At 43.6% G+C, this 17242-nt stretch overlaps 1 protein-coding gene across 3 annotated transcripts in view; it reads right to left on the bottom strand.

Moving 5' to 3' along the window:
- The window catches only part of SORCS2 (sortilin related VPS10 domain containing receptor 2), a 116136-nt gene that overhangs the window by 13925 nt on the left and 84969 nt on the right, over positions 1 to 17242 (bottom strand). For all 3 annotated transcript variants that reach the window (XM_070746977.1, XM_070746978.1, XM_070746979.1), the window contains exons 19-21: positions 13597 to 13783; positions 11054 to 11187; positions 191 to 314 (exon numbers count right to left, since the gene is read on the bottom strand). In XM_070746977.1, coding sequence (XP_070603078.1) covers positions 191 to 314; positions 11054 to 11187; positions 13597 to 13783 — 445 coding nt within the window. The remainder of the gene's footprint in view (positions 1 to 190; positions 315 to 11053; positions 11188 to 13596; positions 13784 to 17242) is intronic.

Raw genomic sequence — 17242 nt, 5'->3', positions numbered from 1 at the left:
AAGTATCCCGAAGTTATAACTTATTTGTTATATTAAAACAACAAGTAACATAACTATAAATTATAAATCATGGGAGGAACAGAATTTGCAGTGGCTGTAGATTGTAAACTTCACTCTAAACTCACAGTACCCGCAATAGGATGATAACAATACATGATTACTAAATATCATTACAAGGATGGTGCCTCACCCAGAACTTGGATAATTTTGGAATCTTGAAGCATAGAATTTCCACAAGAAGCTTGAACTGTAACTCTGACTTTGCCTGCTTCAGCAAAACTGGTTATCAAGAAGTTTTCCAGTGAAAGAATTGGCTAAAGAAAATAAGTGATTGAGAGAAAATAAATGTGAGCCAAAAAGTTCCCAACTGTGAATATTCATCTTCAAATTTGGGGTGTTTAAAAGGTTTGCCAACACTGATGTCTTTTTCCTCTAATTTGGAAATTCACTAAAAGGACCGTTGAAACTTACCTGAACGGTCTTCTCGATGCACTGCAAGGAGAGTCCAGGATGGGTAGTTCTCAATCTGATTGGTCGGGACTGAGTTTAATTTAAATATTAGGCAGGCACCGCCCCCTTAGCCCTCCAGTCTAAAGGAAACGAAGGAGCAGTAAAGCTAACAAACTTTTATTAAACATTCAAGGTAACTAGAATATCCAAACAAAACACCACAACCTTTCAATATTAACCCCGGTCCCGAATTCGGGCGGGTCTGGACTCTCCTTGCAGTGCATCGAGAAGACCGTTCAGGTAAGTTTCAACGGTCCTTCTCCAATGCACTTGCAAGGAGAGTCCAGGATGGGATATACCCAAGATATTAACCAAGGGAGGGAGAAGGTCGGACCGGGGGCTCTGAAAAGGAACACACCCGCTGTAAAACCCTCCTCCCAAAGGCTGCTTCCGCGGAAGCAAAGGAGTCAATTCGATAGTGTCTGACAAAAGAGGACGGAGCCGCCCAAGTGGCTGCCCTACAAATGTCTTCTAGTGAAGCCTGGGTCCTCCAGGCCGCTGTAGTAGCCGTACTGCATGTGGAATGTCCGGTAAGTCCCTGTGGAACAGGTGATCCCTTAGATCGGTAAGCCTCCCTGATGCAATCACACAACCAACGGCTTATTGTCCTAGAAGAGACCCTAGTGCCCAAAGTCCTAGTTGCAAAGGAGATGAATAAGGCCTCCGAAATCCTGAATTCCTGAGTCCTGCGGATATAAATCTTCAAAGCTCGTCTCACATCGAGCTTATGCCACCGCAGTTCCGAAGGATGAGTCTACAGGTGGGCTACAGAAGTCCGGTAACACTATCTCCTGTGCCCTGTGAAAGGTAGAGTTGATCTTAGGAAGAAAGGCTGGGTCCAGTCTCAATACAACTCTATCAGGGTGAAATCTACAGAGGTCCTCCCTGGTAGAGAAAGCTGCAATTTCAGAGACCCTCCTGGCAGGTGTGATCGCCACCAAGAAGGCAGTCTTGAGTGTTAACAATCTGAGCGATATATGTCGAAACGGTTCAAATGGAGGACCCGTTAAGGCATGAAGTACCAACGACGAATCCCAGGAAGGGAACCGATGTATCGGTGGTGGCCTGATGTTGGCGGTCCCTTTCAGGAAGTCCCTAATCCAAGGGTGTCTGGCGAGGGACCGGTAACTGTCTCCACCTATGATTGTGGATAAGGCGGCCACATGACGGCACAAGGTGTTAGGCGCAAGTCCTTTTTCTAGGCCTGATTGAAGAAAACTTAAGACCAAGGGAGGGGAAGCCTTTTGTGGGTCCACCTCCCGCTCCTCACAGAACCTGGAAAAGGAAGCCCAGGTTGCCTGGTAAATTCGTCTTGTCAAAAGTCTGCGAGCAGCCTGAATTGTATCGATAACTGAATCTGGCAAATTTTGACGTTTTAGATGTTGCCGCTCAATCTCCACACGGTCAGCTGCCACCACTGAGGCTCTAGGTGGGAGATCGAGCCCTGGGAGAGAGATATCCTGTGATCCGGAATCCTCCAGGGGGGAGACACTGACAGTTGCATCAAGTCCGCAAATCAATTGCGGCGCGGCCAGTAAGGCGCCAGCAGCAGCACCTCCGTACATTGCTCCAGAATCTTCCGGATTACCCTGGGAAGGATGGAAGTCGGTGGAAATGCGTACAGAAGTCTTGGTGGCCACTGTAGTCGAAGAGCGTCTATCCCCTCCGCACCCGGTGTCGGGAAGCGGGAGAAGAAGCGTGGGAGTTGAGAGTTGCTGCGAGAAGTGAACAGGTCCAAAATTGGCCTCCCAAACCTGTGCACAGTCCAGAAAAACTGTAGGGTCCAGCTGCCACTCCCCTGGATTCAAGGTCTCCCGGCTCAGCCAGTCCGCGCACACATTTTCCACCCCTGAAATGTGCTCCGCGGACAGGGAAGCTAGATTGGCCTCCGCCCACCTGAGCAGGGACTCTGATTCCCTCATCAGTCGTCGAGACCGAGTCCCCCCTTGTCTGTTGATGTGAGACCGGGTGGAGACGTTGTCGGTCCGCACTAGGACATGCTGACCCCTTATCAGGTCTGCGAAACTCAAGAGAGCCAGGGAAACTGCCTTCAACTCCAGGAAATTGATGTTGACGTTCCTCAGGTCCGATGAATCCCAGAGGCCCTGGGCCAAATTTGAGGAAAGATGGGCTCCCCAGCCCGTCAAACTGGCGTCTGTTGTCACCGTAAGAAGGTATCGTTCCAGAAAGAGGGAACCCTTTGCTAGAGCTGGGGATACCCACCACCGTAAGGACCGTCGAACCCCGGAGTCGAGATGCACCTGTAGGTGGGAGTGGCTGATCTTCCTTCTCTGGAATGGCAAAAGGAACCACTGGAGGGGACGTAGGTGGTACCTGGCCCATGGAATGATGTCGATACATGACACCAGTGTCCCGAGAAGCTTGGACAGGAAGGAGAGTTGAGGGCATTGCTGTGACGCCAAGCCCCGAACCAGTTCCCTGATGGTAGATTGCCTCTCCTGGGACAGGAAGACCAGGCCCCTCCTGGAATCTATATTGGTTCCCAGGTGAGCCAGCCGAGTCGTGGGGGTCAAGTGGCTTTTTTCGAAGTTGATCGAAAAGCCATGATCCTGTAGCGTCTGAATTGTTAAGTGTAAGTCCTGCAACGCCAGGTCCCTTGTTCTGGACAGAATCACGATGTCGTCCAGATAGGCTAGTAGGCGCACCGATCGCTGTCTGAGACCAGCCGTTAGGACATCTAGCAGCTTTGTGAATGATCTTGGGGCCGATGAAAGCCCGAAAGGCATGGCCCTGTACTGAAAATGGGCCCCATCTAGACTGAAGCGCAGATATTGTCGGTGAGGCGGAAAAATGGGGACATGGAGGTAAGCCTCCTTTAGGTCTATGGATGTCATGTAGTCCCCTTGTCTGATGGCAGCCAGAATGGAGCACAGAGAGTGCATTCTGAACCTCCTGTACTTTACGTAGCGATTTAGCCTCCGAAGGTTCAGAATGAGCCGCGCTCCCCCCGACGACTTTGGAACCAAGAAAATTGCTGAGTAGAACCCCATACCCTGTTGAGGTAGAGGGACCTCCTCGATGGCTATTTCCAGCAGGTGAGCCACCTCTTGGTATAGGAGCCTCTTCCTGGAAATGTCCAAGGGGGCACGACAAGGCAGATAGCGGCAAGGTGGAGGGCATAGAAACTCGATTTTTAGACCTTGTGAAACCGTGGCAGTCGCCCAGGGGTCCGATGAGGTGTTTGACCAGACGTCCGAGAAATGGATTAGCCTGCCGCCCAGAGGAGTGTCCATAGGAAAGTCACTTGGTCTTTCTGAACCCCCTGCCGGAACTTCTGAAGGGGCGGCGGCCCTGGAAAGCTCTAGTGCGATCAAATTGTGGGGTCCTGTCTGAACGAAAGGAGCCCTGACCAAAGGATCCTGGAAAGTAGGACCTCGATCCCTGGTTGTTGGTCGAGGTGGAGTCATTCCGAAAGGGCTGTCTCCGGTGGTAGGGGGTAAATCGCCTACCTTGCTTTTTGCTTGAGCTGGGCATCACCTTTTTCTTGTCCCTGTCCTCCACCAATACATCGTCCAAGATGTCTCCGAAGAGCTTCTTGCCCTTGAACGGCGAAGAAGCAAGGGCCCACTTAGATTTCACGTCGGCCTGCCAATTCCGCAACCAGATGAGCCTGCGGGAGGCGACCGACGAGGCCATCGCTCTAGAGGCGAACTTAGCGGCATTGACTGTTGCGTCCGCGGAAAATTCAGTGGCCGCTAACAGTTTGTTCAGGTCCTGGCGCATTCTCGCATCTTGCGGATCGACTCTGGACTGGATTTCTTTAATCCAGAGGAGCGTAGCCCGATTAAAGAAAGAGGCCGCCAAAGCAGCCCTCACGGCCCAAGACGCCATTTGATGGGTCCTGCGAACGACATTGTCCACCCTTTTGTCCTCGGCCCTTAACCCCTCCTGAGACTCCGAAGGGACGAGGGCATTTGAGACCAGGCTGGTGACTGGCTTGTCCAGCTCCAGAAGATCCTCCATGGCCTGGTCAAAGGTGTAAAAGCGTCTGTCCAGGTTAGACGGGCCCTGTCCCGTCGCGGGGCTCTCCCATGGGTGTTGTACAGTCTCCAGAAATAAATGAGACGAAGGTACGTTAACGGTCTCCTGCTTCGGGAACACGAAGAGACCCCCTGTAGGCTGACCTGGTGCCGAAGGAACACCCTGACCTCCTTCACCCGCCTGGTCTATGGTCATCTTGGCCTTGTTCAGCAGGACCTTGAAGAGGGCGGATTTGAAAAGACCAGGTAACGCAGGTAGTTCCGGTGGTTGGTCATCGCCGGAGAGCTCGTCCTCCGCCTCGCTGAAGTCATCCCTGGAAAATTCATCCTCATCCCTGGACTCCAAGCCGGATGGAGAAGCTGGAGCAAGCCAGGGGTCCCTGAATCTCGATGGAGTAGGGCCCGCAGGTAATGGCTGCTGCTGAACCACACTTGCTTGTCCCTGCGTATAGGCGCTGACAACTAGGTCCTGTAGGGCCTGGGGCATACTCTGCCAGGCATCCTGTGCCGTGCGCAATCCAGCAGCCGTAGGGGTGAATGTGGCTGCCTGCGCCTGACCACATTGAGGCAGGACTGGCTGTGGAACAGTGAAGGTGGTAGGCCACGCTGCTTGCCTCGCAAATGTGGATGTCTCCGTCCTAGAAGAGACTGAGGGTTGGAAGGGCCTCTCCGGTGACCAATCCCTCTCCGATGCCGAGCCTACAACCCCTGGTGCAAATAAGGGGGAGACCGGCGGAGGGATGGCAATGAGGGGTTGAACAGGCATAGGCGGTGGTCCCCCAGCCCTCTGAGAAGATTCCAATTGCTTCTCTAGCGCTTTAATGCGCTTCTCAGCCTCTCTAAGTGCTGCCCCCTGTGAGGGTTTCTGCTTCTGAGGCTTTTGTTTGGGGGTAGTAGGCCTGGTGGCGCTGGCCTCCTCCCCGGCCGGAATTGACTGGTCAGCCATAACTATCAATCTACTCACAAAGATCGTTGATCGGTACAGAGTCCTATGTGCTTCGCAAACGCTAGCAATAATGACCGCTAATTGCAACTGCTCGGTTGAGAACTGCGCCTGCGTGTCATCGGGTAGAGGAGACACTTGGCGCCAACAGAAGATCGAGTGAGGCGTTCCGGCGAAATTGCGTCAGCCAACATGGCCACCGGACCGTTGTCCTGGCAACCCGAGATGCTCGCCGAGCGCGAACAGGCCTGCCCGCTCAATTTCGGGCTCCCAAGATGGCCGGCGCGATGTTGCCAAGGAGACAGGCGGGAAGTTTTCCTGGCCCGCCCGTCCTTCGCCTCCTCCTGAACGCCTGGGAGAAACGGCCTCAGCCGATACCTTCCCGTGCCGCCGGTATTTGCCTGCTCAAAGCGGCATCCAGAGTCTCTCTGTAGGTAACGTTATGCCGATGTCGAGGGGGGGGGCGCGGCGCCCCTCCCCTGCTGAAGAGCCTTCATTAGTCACTCCATGATCCCAGGTATTTTCGCAACGGGCGGGGCGGACCCTCCCGAGGCGTCAACCTCTTCCTCTCCTCCGGGGTCTACCTCGGAGGTAGTTTCCCCGGGTACTCACTCCCAAAAAACCGGCTTGCAATGGAGGAGCTGCAAGCTCCTGGATGAAACCCACTGGAGGTTTTAATCCAGGGCTGCGTGAGGAAAAACTTTTCCCCCAACTGCACCTGCAAGAAAGAAAAAGACATAAAAGGAGATTAGTACATAGAAAAACACAATAAATATAAATTTATTGAAGAGAAAACTAACTCTAAGTCCCTTTACTGCGACTGAGTTTTTAGACTGGGGGGCTAAGGGGGCGGTGCCTGCCTAATATTTAAATTAAACTCAGTCCCGACCAATCAGATTGAGAACTACCCATCCTGGACTCTCCTTGCAAGTGCATTGGAGAATATCACAGACATCAGTGAAAACCAGGGAATGCATATGAACCTAATCCTCAGAATATTCCGTGAAGCAACAATAGGGTCATCAGCAGATAACTGCCATTATGTCAGCATTCCAATAAACACCCCCATCAAACTAAGACTCTGAAGCTAGAAGTTCCTCAAAGTTCAAATTTATTAGAGATGCCATGTTGGCAACACCTGGGAAAACCCGAATCTGAAAGTTTCCAGGTTTTCTCCACCCAAACAAAAGGTCAAGTCCCTGCCCAGCACCCACAATGTCCATCACATGATCCAATCAGGCACCATCCAAAACTAATGATGCTTCCCCGTCACTTCCTCACAGCTGCCAGGCACAGAGGTCTTGACTTTCTGGAAAGAATATGAGACTACTACACATCACTTACTCAACATAACCCCCCCTCCCATTTTCCCACAGTAAAAATGTGGCAGGCCTGAATACAAAAAGGTAAAAAAAGTAAAAGATGGATTCCAGGCATGACACATTAATTGCTCTGCTACTTATATCAACTGTTAATATTAAAGGAAAAAGCAACCCATCACATAAATAAAAAATAATAAAGTAAAACTAGCAAGAATGCTGATAAATACTAAATATTGATATAATACCATAATGGGTTTCAATTATGAAAATATTCATTTCCATATAGGTAATTTCTCTTAGCAATGAATAAAAAAGTTTGTTCCAGTATATAAACAACTAAGGTGAAGTCAGGAGCCTTCATTTCTAATTATCTTTCAACCACCCCCCTCCCCAATTATTTTATTTGTTAAGTTTGCTACCTGCTGCTAAATAATACATTTGGCAACAATAATACATCAAAGCAACGAAACATAAAAAAATAAAATCTTCATGGTAAAAATTATAATTACAAAATCATATCCATCTCAGGTATCACACACCAACATCACGCCTCAACTGGTTTCTTTTCAACAGTTTTTGAGAGGCAAAAAATCAAGCTACAGATGTACAGGTCCTATTTAAGTTTGCGACTGTGACACAACTTACTAAGTGCAGGTGTTTTGTTTGATCTGGCCTATTTACATGTACCTCTGCAGAGGCAAGTCCTCATGAACATGTAGATATCTTCCCTCATCTATCCACTTTTTCCAAATGGTAGCAAGAATTTTAGATGTTTTCAATGAAAGAACGGAGGGAGCCGTGAAACCTCTATTTTCTTTATAGCAAAAGGAGCTTTAAAATGTGGTGTAAATCCCCACATTTTAGTACTGTCCACTGACTAATAGCCAGAAAGAATAGAGGAGTATTGAGTCTAAGTATGTGAAAAGTAAAACATTATACAATATTATTATCAGCAATATTAATATTACTGTACTATTATCATGAATGCAGAATAAATATTGAATTAAAATACAATTCATGATTTCATTTAAATGAAAATGTATTTTCATAACTCTCATTTACATTTACAAGCTTCTACCACTCAGTTTTTCAAAACTGGAAAAAAATCCAGCAAAACCTTTCCTTGAACAACACTCCCCCTCTTTTTTTTAATTGATGACCGGATGCTTTGCCTGGCAGAGCCCCAAACCTACTTGCTTCCAATGAATCCCTCTGGTTTCAACATTTCTAAGAGTTCTTCTGAGAGGAGGAGATGGCTTCTTGCCATGGCTCCCAAGCACACGTAGTTTAAAACAAAGAAGCAAGTAGAAGCAGGAAGTGTATAACATGATAAAAATCCATTTCAATTGGAAGAAAGTAATGGAATCTAAAAGATTCTTATTTGAACTGTCTATAGCTTTTCACTGTGGTAGATGAAAGGCATGTAAATGTCTGATAATGATTTTTCATTGGCAACAGAATCACATACAAGAAATTAAAATATCCCTGCATTAATCTAGTTGTCAGAGACTATGGATCTGGACCACATACTCTTGATCTGGACCACAACAAAAAATCAGTAGGTGTTTAGTGGGTGTCCAGTTAATTTTAGAATTTCCACTCCATAGTCTCTGACAACTAAATACTATAATAATATTATATTATAAATATGTACATTATGATTCTTTTCACAATGCATTCTTTTTTAGAAGTTTCTTGCATTGAAGCTTTTTTTTTCACACAAAGGACTACCAATTCAGAGTTAGATGCACTACGTGTTCTTATCAAATTATCACAGTTCAGGAATATTTTTCTTTAAAAATTAACTAGACACCTACTGTACTTATCCACTATGTTTGCAAGACTAATTGACAGTCACAGGGTTGTTGTGTGATGTTGCTAAACAAACTTGACGTAATCATAGTTCACTTGGTGCACCATTATTGTGAACTGTTAAACTATCTGATAGTCACACTTACATGAGTGAAAATACTGCTATTAACTCATTTTAATGAAATTGAGGATTAAGAGTAATGCTATTTCTATCAGGACAATCACTACTAAGTAAATCCCCAGAGGAGATAGTGAATAAAAAGATCTCATACACTAAGGAGTACAGTAGTCTGAATTGTTAACAAACAACAACCTAAGCTAGCAGCACACAATGCTTTGCTGTTTCTGCATTAGAAAGCTGTTATAGAAATCTTTGCCAAATCTACCAACCAACTTGAAATTGACCGGCACATTCCAAGTCTCCCTCCTTTATTTGACCTACTCATCCCTATCAGTTCCCATATTTTTTACAGGTGGACTGCATTTGTGACATTTAATACCAAAAAGGAAGAAATGGACTACACCTGTGGCAGAGACCCTAGCAGACAGAGAAGTGGGGAGCTGGCTAGAGAGTAACAGAAGGCAAACATTGGACTCTTCAAAGGTGTAGAGAACTTGGTAAGATTTATTTTCCCCAGGCCCTTGAGCATTCTGGGGCATGGTTTCAGAAGAAAAACTATCTTTTTAGCACTTCAGCAGTTCAGTCTTATACAGTGGTACCTCTACTTATGAACTTAATTCGTTCCGTGACCAGGTTCGTAAGTAGAAAAGTTCATAAGAAGAGACAATTTTTCCCATAGGAATCAATGTAAAAGTGAATAATGTGTGCAAACAATATCCAAAACTTTAAGACTTAAAAAAAAAGCGGTGACTTGCGGAAGCGGCAGGCAAGAGGTAATTTTGGAAGCAAAATCGGGCAGAGAATGTAGCAGCAGGTGAGGGAGATTTTGAAGCGAGATCAGGCGGAGAACGTAGCAGCAGGGGAAGGGCAATTTGAAGCGATATCAGGCAGAGGACGTAGCAGCAGGGGAAGGGCAATTTGAAGCGATATCAGGCGGAGAATGTAGCAGCAGGCGAGGGGCATTTTGGAAGCGAGTCTGAGGAGTTATCCACAGCCGCCCGCCTGCTCCTACATTCTCCGCCCAATCTCATTTCAAAATGCTCCTCACCTGTTGCTACGTTCTCTGCCTGATCTTGCTTCAAAATGCCCCTCGCCTGCTGCTACCTTTGCCGCCCGTTTTCTCTCTTCTCCAATGCCTTCGCGCTTTGCCATGATGGTAGCAGAAGGGATGGGGGGTGGAGACCCCGCATGGCAAGCCTGGCTCCAGTCCCGATCATCAGAGCCTGCAAACTTAAAAGCGCTTGTTTTGCCCGCTGCTTGCAGCAGCAGCTGAGAAAGAAGCGAGGGTGAGAAGAGTAAAAAAAAAACCTTGAACACCTGTTTCTTATCTTGAAAAGTTTGTAGGTAGAGGCATTCATAAGTAGAGGTACCACTGTACTCAAAATCCCATTCAAAACAAAATGCCTAACAGTAAACTATTCTGGCAGTAGCATTTTGCAGGTTGTTATGTTGCTTTCACACCAACAATCTCAATGCACCTGCCAGCCCTAGCTTTGAGTTTATAAGCAGCTCCTTATTTCAGTATGAGCCAGCAGTGTGCTGCAGCTGCCAAAAAAGCTAATGAAATTCTAGGTTGCATCAATAGAGGCATCGTTTCAAGATCTTGTGAAGTGTTAGCACCATTTTATACTGCATGTGTAAGACCACACTTGGAAGAAGGCATCCAATTCTGGTCACCGTGATACAGAAAAGATGTTAAAACTCTAGAAAGAGTGCATAGAGGAGCAACAAAGGTGATTAGGGGAATGGATAACATGAACATAACATGAACGGCTGAGGGAACTAGGTATGTTTAGTCTAATGAGGAGAAGGATTAGGGATGATATGATAGCAGCCTTCCAGTACTTGAAGGGCTGTCATACATAAGAGGAAGTAAATGTATTCTCCAAAGCACTTGAGATCAGGACAAGTAGTAATAGGCAGAAGATCATTAAAGAAAGATCCAAACTCAGACTAAGGAGAAATTTCCTGACAATGAGAACAATTAATCAAGCTTCCCTCCAGAAGTTGTGGGTGAAGGTCACTATCACTGAAGGTCCTCCAGAAGAGACAGGACAGAATTATATAAGATCTCCTGCCACAGACAGATTAAAAAACCCTCAGTTTGCTACTTGTACTTCTCACTGAGATTGCAGGCTTAAAGTGAATACGGGGAAAGTACAGTATGTCAAACCTTCAAAAATATTTAACAATAAAACTATAGTTTAAGATAATAAAACTAGCTGTTTTAGGATACTAAGATACCTATAAATTTTATATATAAATAAATGAGTACATACATATTGAAATTAGGGTAAAAGGTTCAAGTGCTGGAAAAACAACAGTAATAATAATTGTTCTATACCTGAATATTGTTTCCAATCCACCAGTAAAAAAGTGTAAAGTTAGAGTTCCTTGGCAGGATGATGGCTGTCAAATTCAACTCCCGGTTTCTGCCAATAGCAGGAACTACTTCAAGATGTAAAGCCTGCAGTGGAGCTGGAAAGAGTCCCAACTGTTAATTAAAAAGCCATTAATTTATCAAACATCTTCTGCTTTCAAATACATCTTTTAAAGATGCACTAGAGTGCTCAGGGACCTCTTTTAAACTTTTCAAGCAAATTGAAAGAGAACACCACTTCCTTAGGGACTGAATTAAATTATATCAAATTTTATTTCTCAATAGAAAACGTTAGTAATTTTCACTGCAAATTAAATTGTCTTAAATTTTTATAACTTTTTAAAAAGTTGCATTTATTTTATTTGGAAGGCTTAATCTTGAGTCTTTGAGAAGGGTGGCATAGAAGATAGATAGATAGATAGATAGATAGATAGATAGATAGATAGATAGATAGATAGATAGATAGATAGATAGGCAGGCAGGCAGGCAGGCAGGCAGGCAGGCAGGCAGGCAGGCAGGCAGGCAGGCAGGCAGACAAATAAATATTGCATTTATATTCCTTCCAAATCAGAAAGGGGAAACCTAAAACTCATGGGTTGTGTATATATACCAGAGATGGATTGCTCCCGGTTCAGACTGGTTCTATAGAACTGGTAGCGGAAATTTCCCCCCGCTTGTTGAACTGGGTATGATCGCCAGTTGACCACACCCCTGAATTGGCTCTCTCGGCAGGGCCATACATGTGCAGAAGCTTGGGTTTTGGCACTGTGTATGCATATGCACCTGCGCAAAGCATGCATGCGCTCATGCAGGAGTGAGCAAACTGGTGGCGAGGTAAATTAGAACCCACCCCAGACATATATATGTATATATACTGGAATCTAATATAACTAGATAGAAGCAAATAGGAAGAATGAGATTTTCAATTAGAGTTTTCAGACACTGGGAAAAAGAAACCTCTGAACTTGTCTGACCAAATCTAGAGAAAGTTTTACATCTGAATTATTACACGGAGGGTTATGCTGCCTTTTGAGAAGCAGAATTCATTAGTTACAAGCTGCATGAGCTACAGGAATTATTTTTCCCCAATATTTTTGCATGGTGCATGTGGCCTGTGTACCATGAGACTGAGACTGAGACTGAAATACTGATCCTACAGTTCTACAGGCAGATTCCCTTCAAGCTAATTTCATATGAATAAAATCCTGGCACTGCATATCACTATTTTCCCTCAATTCAATTGTTACTCATTGTTGATAATGCATTTATTAGTATACTATACTACATGTTTGTCCCATAGTGCTCTAAGTGCAGGTTCAACAAATGTTAGAACAATTATAAATACTTTTTACCTATAGCTTTGCAAACCTCAGGCTTTATATGCTGGCATTTTTAAATACCTTTTTCCCATGGAATTCCACCAGCTATATGTGAACCATCACATACTGTATGTCTAGTACTGCACTGAGATGAACATAATCAATAAAAGAGTTCCAAAGAAGTCAGATTTCTTTGCTGGGACTGTGCTTTTCCTTTTTTTTTTCTCAGCACCATTATATTCTGCTTCCAAAAGCAACTGAGAGATTTTATCCTTCCATTTATCCACAAAATCAAACGTTGAATCTATTCTCATTGGTCATAACTGGATATATTGCAACATTAAATCACCAGAATTCAATTGTGTTTCAAAGCTGTAATTACTGAAAACAGTAATCAAAGCAGTATTAGCAACTCTGAGATAAAGTAGTGTTGGTGGTGTTCCATGAGGTTGCTCTAAATTAAATTTAGTCAGAACCATGTCATATATCCCTGATGAAAGTACATAAAAAGAAAGTGTGAACAAACTTCAGTTTAGTGGAAATAGGAAACTTTCCCAACTTGATCAAACAAATTCATGGATCTGTAAACGACACTTTTCAGTTAAGGAAAAAACTTACCTTCAGATTTTATGCATTTTTAAATTTGTTCACTTCTACCTTCAACTGTACCAAAAAGTGAGAGCAGAGTTTCTGCTCTAATTGTTTTATGTGCCAGCACAAAATGGGATATGCAGAAGACAGCAAAAGCAAAAAGCAATGAGGCATCACAGGGATTTTTCATCTTGAAGGCTACCTTACTTCCTTTATGACAAGGATGAGCATTTTATCTGAGCAAGATACTAGATCAACTTTCAGTGTTCTACTACATTGATAATATACAGAACAGAACCAGAATCCATTTATGGACATAACCTAAATATATTTTATGATGTAAATTATAGCCAAGATGCATTTAAAATGCATCCCTCCTGTTTCTCAACCTAGATTTGTCATTCCCATTCTGGAGGGACAAAATCCAACATTCTGTTGACTGTTAAGAAGCTCCAAGAATAAAATATGTATTCCACTGTAAATTGTTAGCCATTTTATAATGAAATATACGAACATAACAAATAAATACGTTAATATTTATTTATAATACTAATGCTGCTATAATAATGAGAATGAGAAAAATAAAGTAAAACTTACGTTGAACCTGAATAAATATGACTGCTTCATCTTGACCTGCAGCATTCTTGGCCACCACAGAGACATGATAAACTCCAGAATTTTCATAATAGTGTTGAAAAGTTTCACCTAACAATGTCAGGTTCATATAATTTGCCCTAGTGCCATCTCCAAAGTTCACTTGGTATCTGGTGTTTAACGTATCACCCTATGAAAACCAAGAGTAAGAAGAAAAAAACTGGCCCATCAGAAAAATGGAAAAGCCTGGGGAGCAATCAAACTATGTACTAAACTATGTACTGGCAGCCCTGAAGCTAAGCATTAACCACCCACTAAATTGACTGCTGTCTCTGCTACATCATAAACAGAATTTCTGAAAGCTCTATTAAAAATATTTTAAAATTCATGGTACCTCCATTAAATGCAGTTAAGTTTTTTTTATAGCTGACAAACTATATTCTATATGTGTAACATATTTTTAATGATAATGTAAAGGAAAGAATACTAGTATAGAGCTATTTTGTTCTCATCAGCTAGCCATATCCTTACCGGTATTTGAACCTGGGCAGTCTGCCTGTAAGGCAGTAGCTTTAACTTCTAGGCAGAAAAACACACAACACGCATACACACACACACACATATATATACATATGCATATACATATACACATATATAAATATACACATACATACATACATACATACATACATACATGGGTTGTCCAGAAAAAAATGCACCATATTTTTTTCTCAGACTACAGTAATGGTACGAATGCGAAACTTTAGATACATATTATTTGAATTGTCAGGAGTGTGTGTGTAAATTTTGCATTTCTTCAGGCAGATAGCGTAGCTGCAGCAATGTTTTGAAATGGCATCTGTAAATGATGTATGTTACAAGCAGTGTGTTGTCATTGAATTTCTCACTGTGGAGAAAGAAACTGTTGGGAACATTCACAAACGTTTGTGTACAGTTTATGTAGAATCTGCTGTCGACACAAGTACGGTTAGTTGCTGGGCACAGAGAGTGAAGCCATTAGAGGTGATTTGCACAGTACAGAAATGGCTTCATGACCAGAACAAGGAGTGGTACTAACACGGCATACCCGCCCTTGTGTCTCGCTGGAGGAAGGCCATAGAAAAGGATGGAGATTACATGGAAAAATAGGGAGTGTAGAAGAAACATCATTCTTTCTTGTGTGTAAGTTTCATTGTGCTGAATAAATAATTGTTGAAGAAAAAAAATATGGTGCATTACTTTCTGGGTGACCCTCGTACATGCTTAGACTATTTAAATTCAATAATAAACTCTTAATTGGTAACATTAAAAATAAATCTACATCTGGCACATCTCCTTCTCTAATAACATAAGCATCCAAATCAGCTTCTTAAACGCTTAGTTTGCATCAGGCTGTAACCATTCTTTCTGGTTCAATTTCTTTCTTGCCCCATCAAACACCACCAGGTTCCCCAAGAGATTTCACCTTCTTACCAAGCTTGGCAGTGATTTTGGCATTTGCTAGGGAAGAAATTGGCTTTAACACCTATATCAACTCAATCTGCTGACCGAAACTGATTTGATTGCACACATTTTTGCAAATCCCAGTGACCAGTTAGGTCCCACAGAGTTGGCCTTCTCAGGGTCCCTTCGACTAAACAATGTCGTTTGGCGGGACCCAGGGCAAGAGCCTTCTCTGTGGCGGCCCTGACCCTCTGGAACCAACTCCCCCCCCCGATATCAGAGTTGCCCCCACCCTCCTTGCCTTTCGTAAGCTCCTTAAAACCTACCTCTGTTGTCAGGCATGAGGGAGTTGAGATATTCCCTTCCTCCTAGGCTTATAAAATTTATGCATGGTATGTCTGTATGTATGATTGGTTTCTTAAATTGGGGTTTTTTACATTACTTTTAATATTAGATTTGTTCATATTGTCTTTTTACTGTTGTTAGCCACCCCGAGTCTACGGAGAGGGGCGGCATACAAATCTAATTAATAAATAATAAACAAACAAACTTGGAGGCCATCCTCAGGGAACTTTTCTCTGACAAAGTGCATGCTTTGAACTATTCTGTGTGTGGTATTTATATGGTGCTCCTCTTATGCAGATTTTTAATTGTTGATTGGGTGATTGATGGCTGGCTATTAAGTCATTGGCTGTTTGGCTGTGCTGCCAAGTCCTCACCTCCTAATTACTTGATAAGCTGGTGGCACCCGTTCGCCTAGCTACCCAGCCTGAGATGTGTGTGTGGGGGTAACTGAGGAAGGAGATTGTGAGAAACACGAAGCAAATTGTCACCGCAGTGAGTGACACTGGTAGGGTTGTAAGTTGACTTAACAGCTCACTTGAACGATGATCTTTCAAGCCACTCCCACCTGATCACATGGCCAGCAAGCCACTCTTACCCAGTCACATGACCATTAAGCCACACCCACAAAATAAGCCACACCTACAGTGTGGCAGTAAAAATTTTGACTGCCCATTACTGATTAGAAGTATCTCCCACCTCTACATGATTTTAACATGTATAATACGTCCTCGTATGGTCACCTCTGGGTGATGTACAATAGAAACATAGAAACATAGAAGACTGACGGCAGAAAAAGACCTCATGGTCCATCTAGTCTGCCCTTATACTATTTTCTGTATTTTATCTTAGGATGGATATATGTTTATCCCAGGCATGTTTAAATTCAGTTACTGTGGATTTATCTACCACGTCTGCTGGAAGTTTGTTCCAAGGATCTACTACTCTTTCAGTAAAATAATATTTTCTCATGTTGCTTTTGATCTTTTCCCCAACTAACTTCAGATTGTGTCCCCTTGTTCTTGTGTTCACTTTCCTATTAAAAACACTTCCCTCCTGGACCTTATTTAACCCTTTAATATATTTAAATGTTTCGATCATGTCCCCCCTTTTCCTTCTGTCCTCCAGACTATACAGATTGAGTTCATTAAGTCTTTCCTGATAAGTTTTATGCTTAAGACCTTCCACCATTCTTGTAGCCCGTCTTTGGACCCGTTCAATTTTGTCAATATCTTTTTGTAGGTGAGGTCTCCAGAACTGAACACAGTATTCCAAATGTGGTCTCACCAGCATTCTATATAGCGGGATCATAATCTCCCTCTTCCTGCTTGTTGTACCTCTAGCTATGCAGCCAAGCATCCTACTTGCTTTCCCTACTGCCTGACTGCACTGTTCACCCATTTTGAGACTGTCAGAAATCACTACCCCTAAATCCTTTTCTTCTGAAGTATTTGCTAACGCAGAACTGCCAATACAATACTCAGATTGAGGATTCCTTTTCCCCAAGTGCATTATTTTACATTTGGAAACATTAAACTGCAGTTTCCATTGCTTTGACCATTTATCTAGTAAAGCTAAATCATTTACCATATTACAGACGCCTCCAGGAATATCAATGCCCACTTGTAGAACTTGTAAGCTTCATTCTATTGTTTCCAAAATGTTTTTGATGTATAGCACGGTATGTTATGTAGTTGGTCCTGAATTTTGTTGCTTCCCATCATGTTGTGCAGGCATCTTGCAACAAATTATTGTGGGTACACATTCTGCTGGAATTGTTCATGTTGGTATCTGCTCTTTAGTTATTTAGCTTGCTACATACTACAGTAGATTCTTAACCTACCCTATAGATGCATTGAACAAT

This window comes from Erythrolamprus reginae, chromosome 3 (genome assembly GCF_031021105.1).
Source record: "Erythrolamprus reginae isolate rEryReg1 chromosome 3, rEryReg1.hap1, whole genome shotgun sequence".
NCBI classification, from domain to species: Eukaryota; Metazoa; Chordata; class Lepidosauria; order Squamata; family Dipsadidae; genus Erythrolamprus; species Erythrolamprus reginae.
The sequence above is the reverse complement of the archived record's forward strand: the minus strand, read 5'-3'. Positions and strand labels throughout refer to the sequence as shown.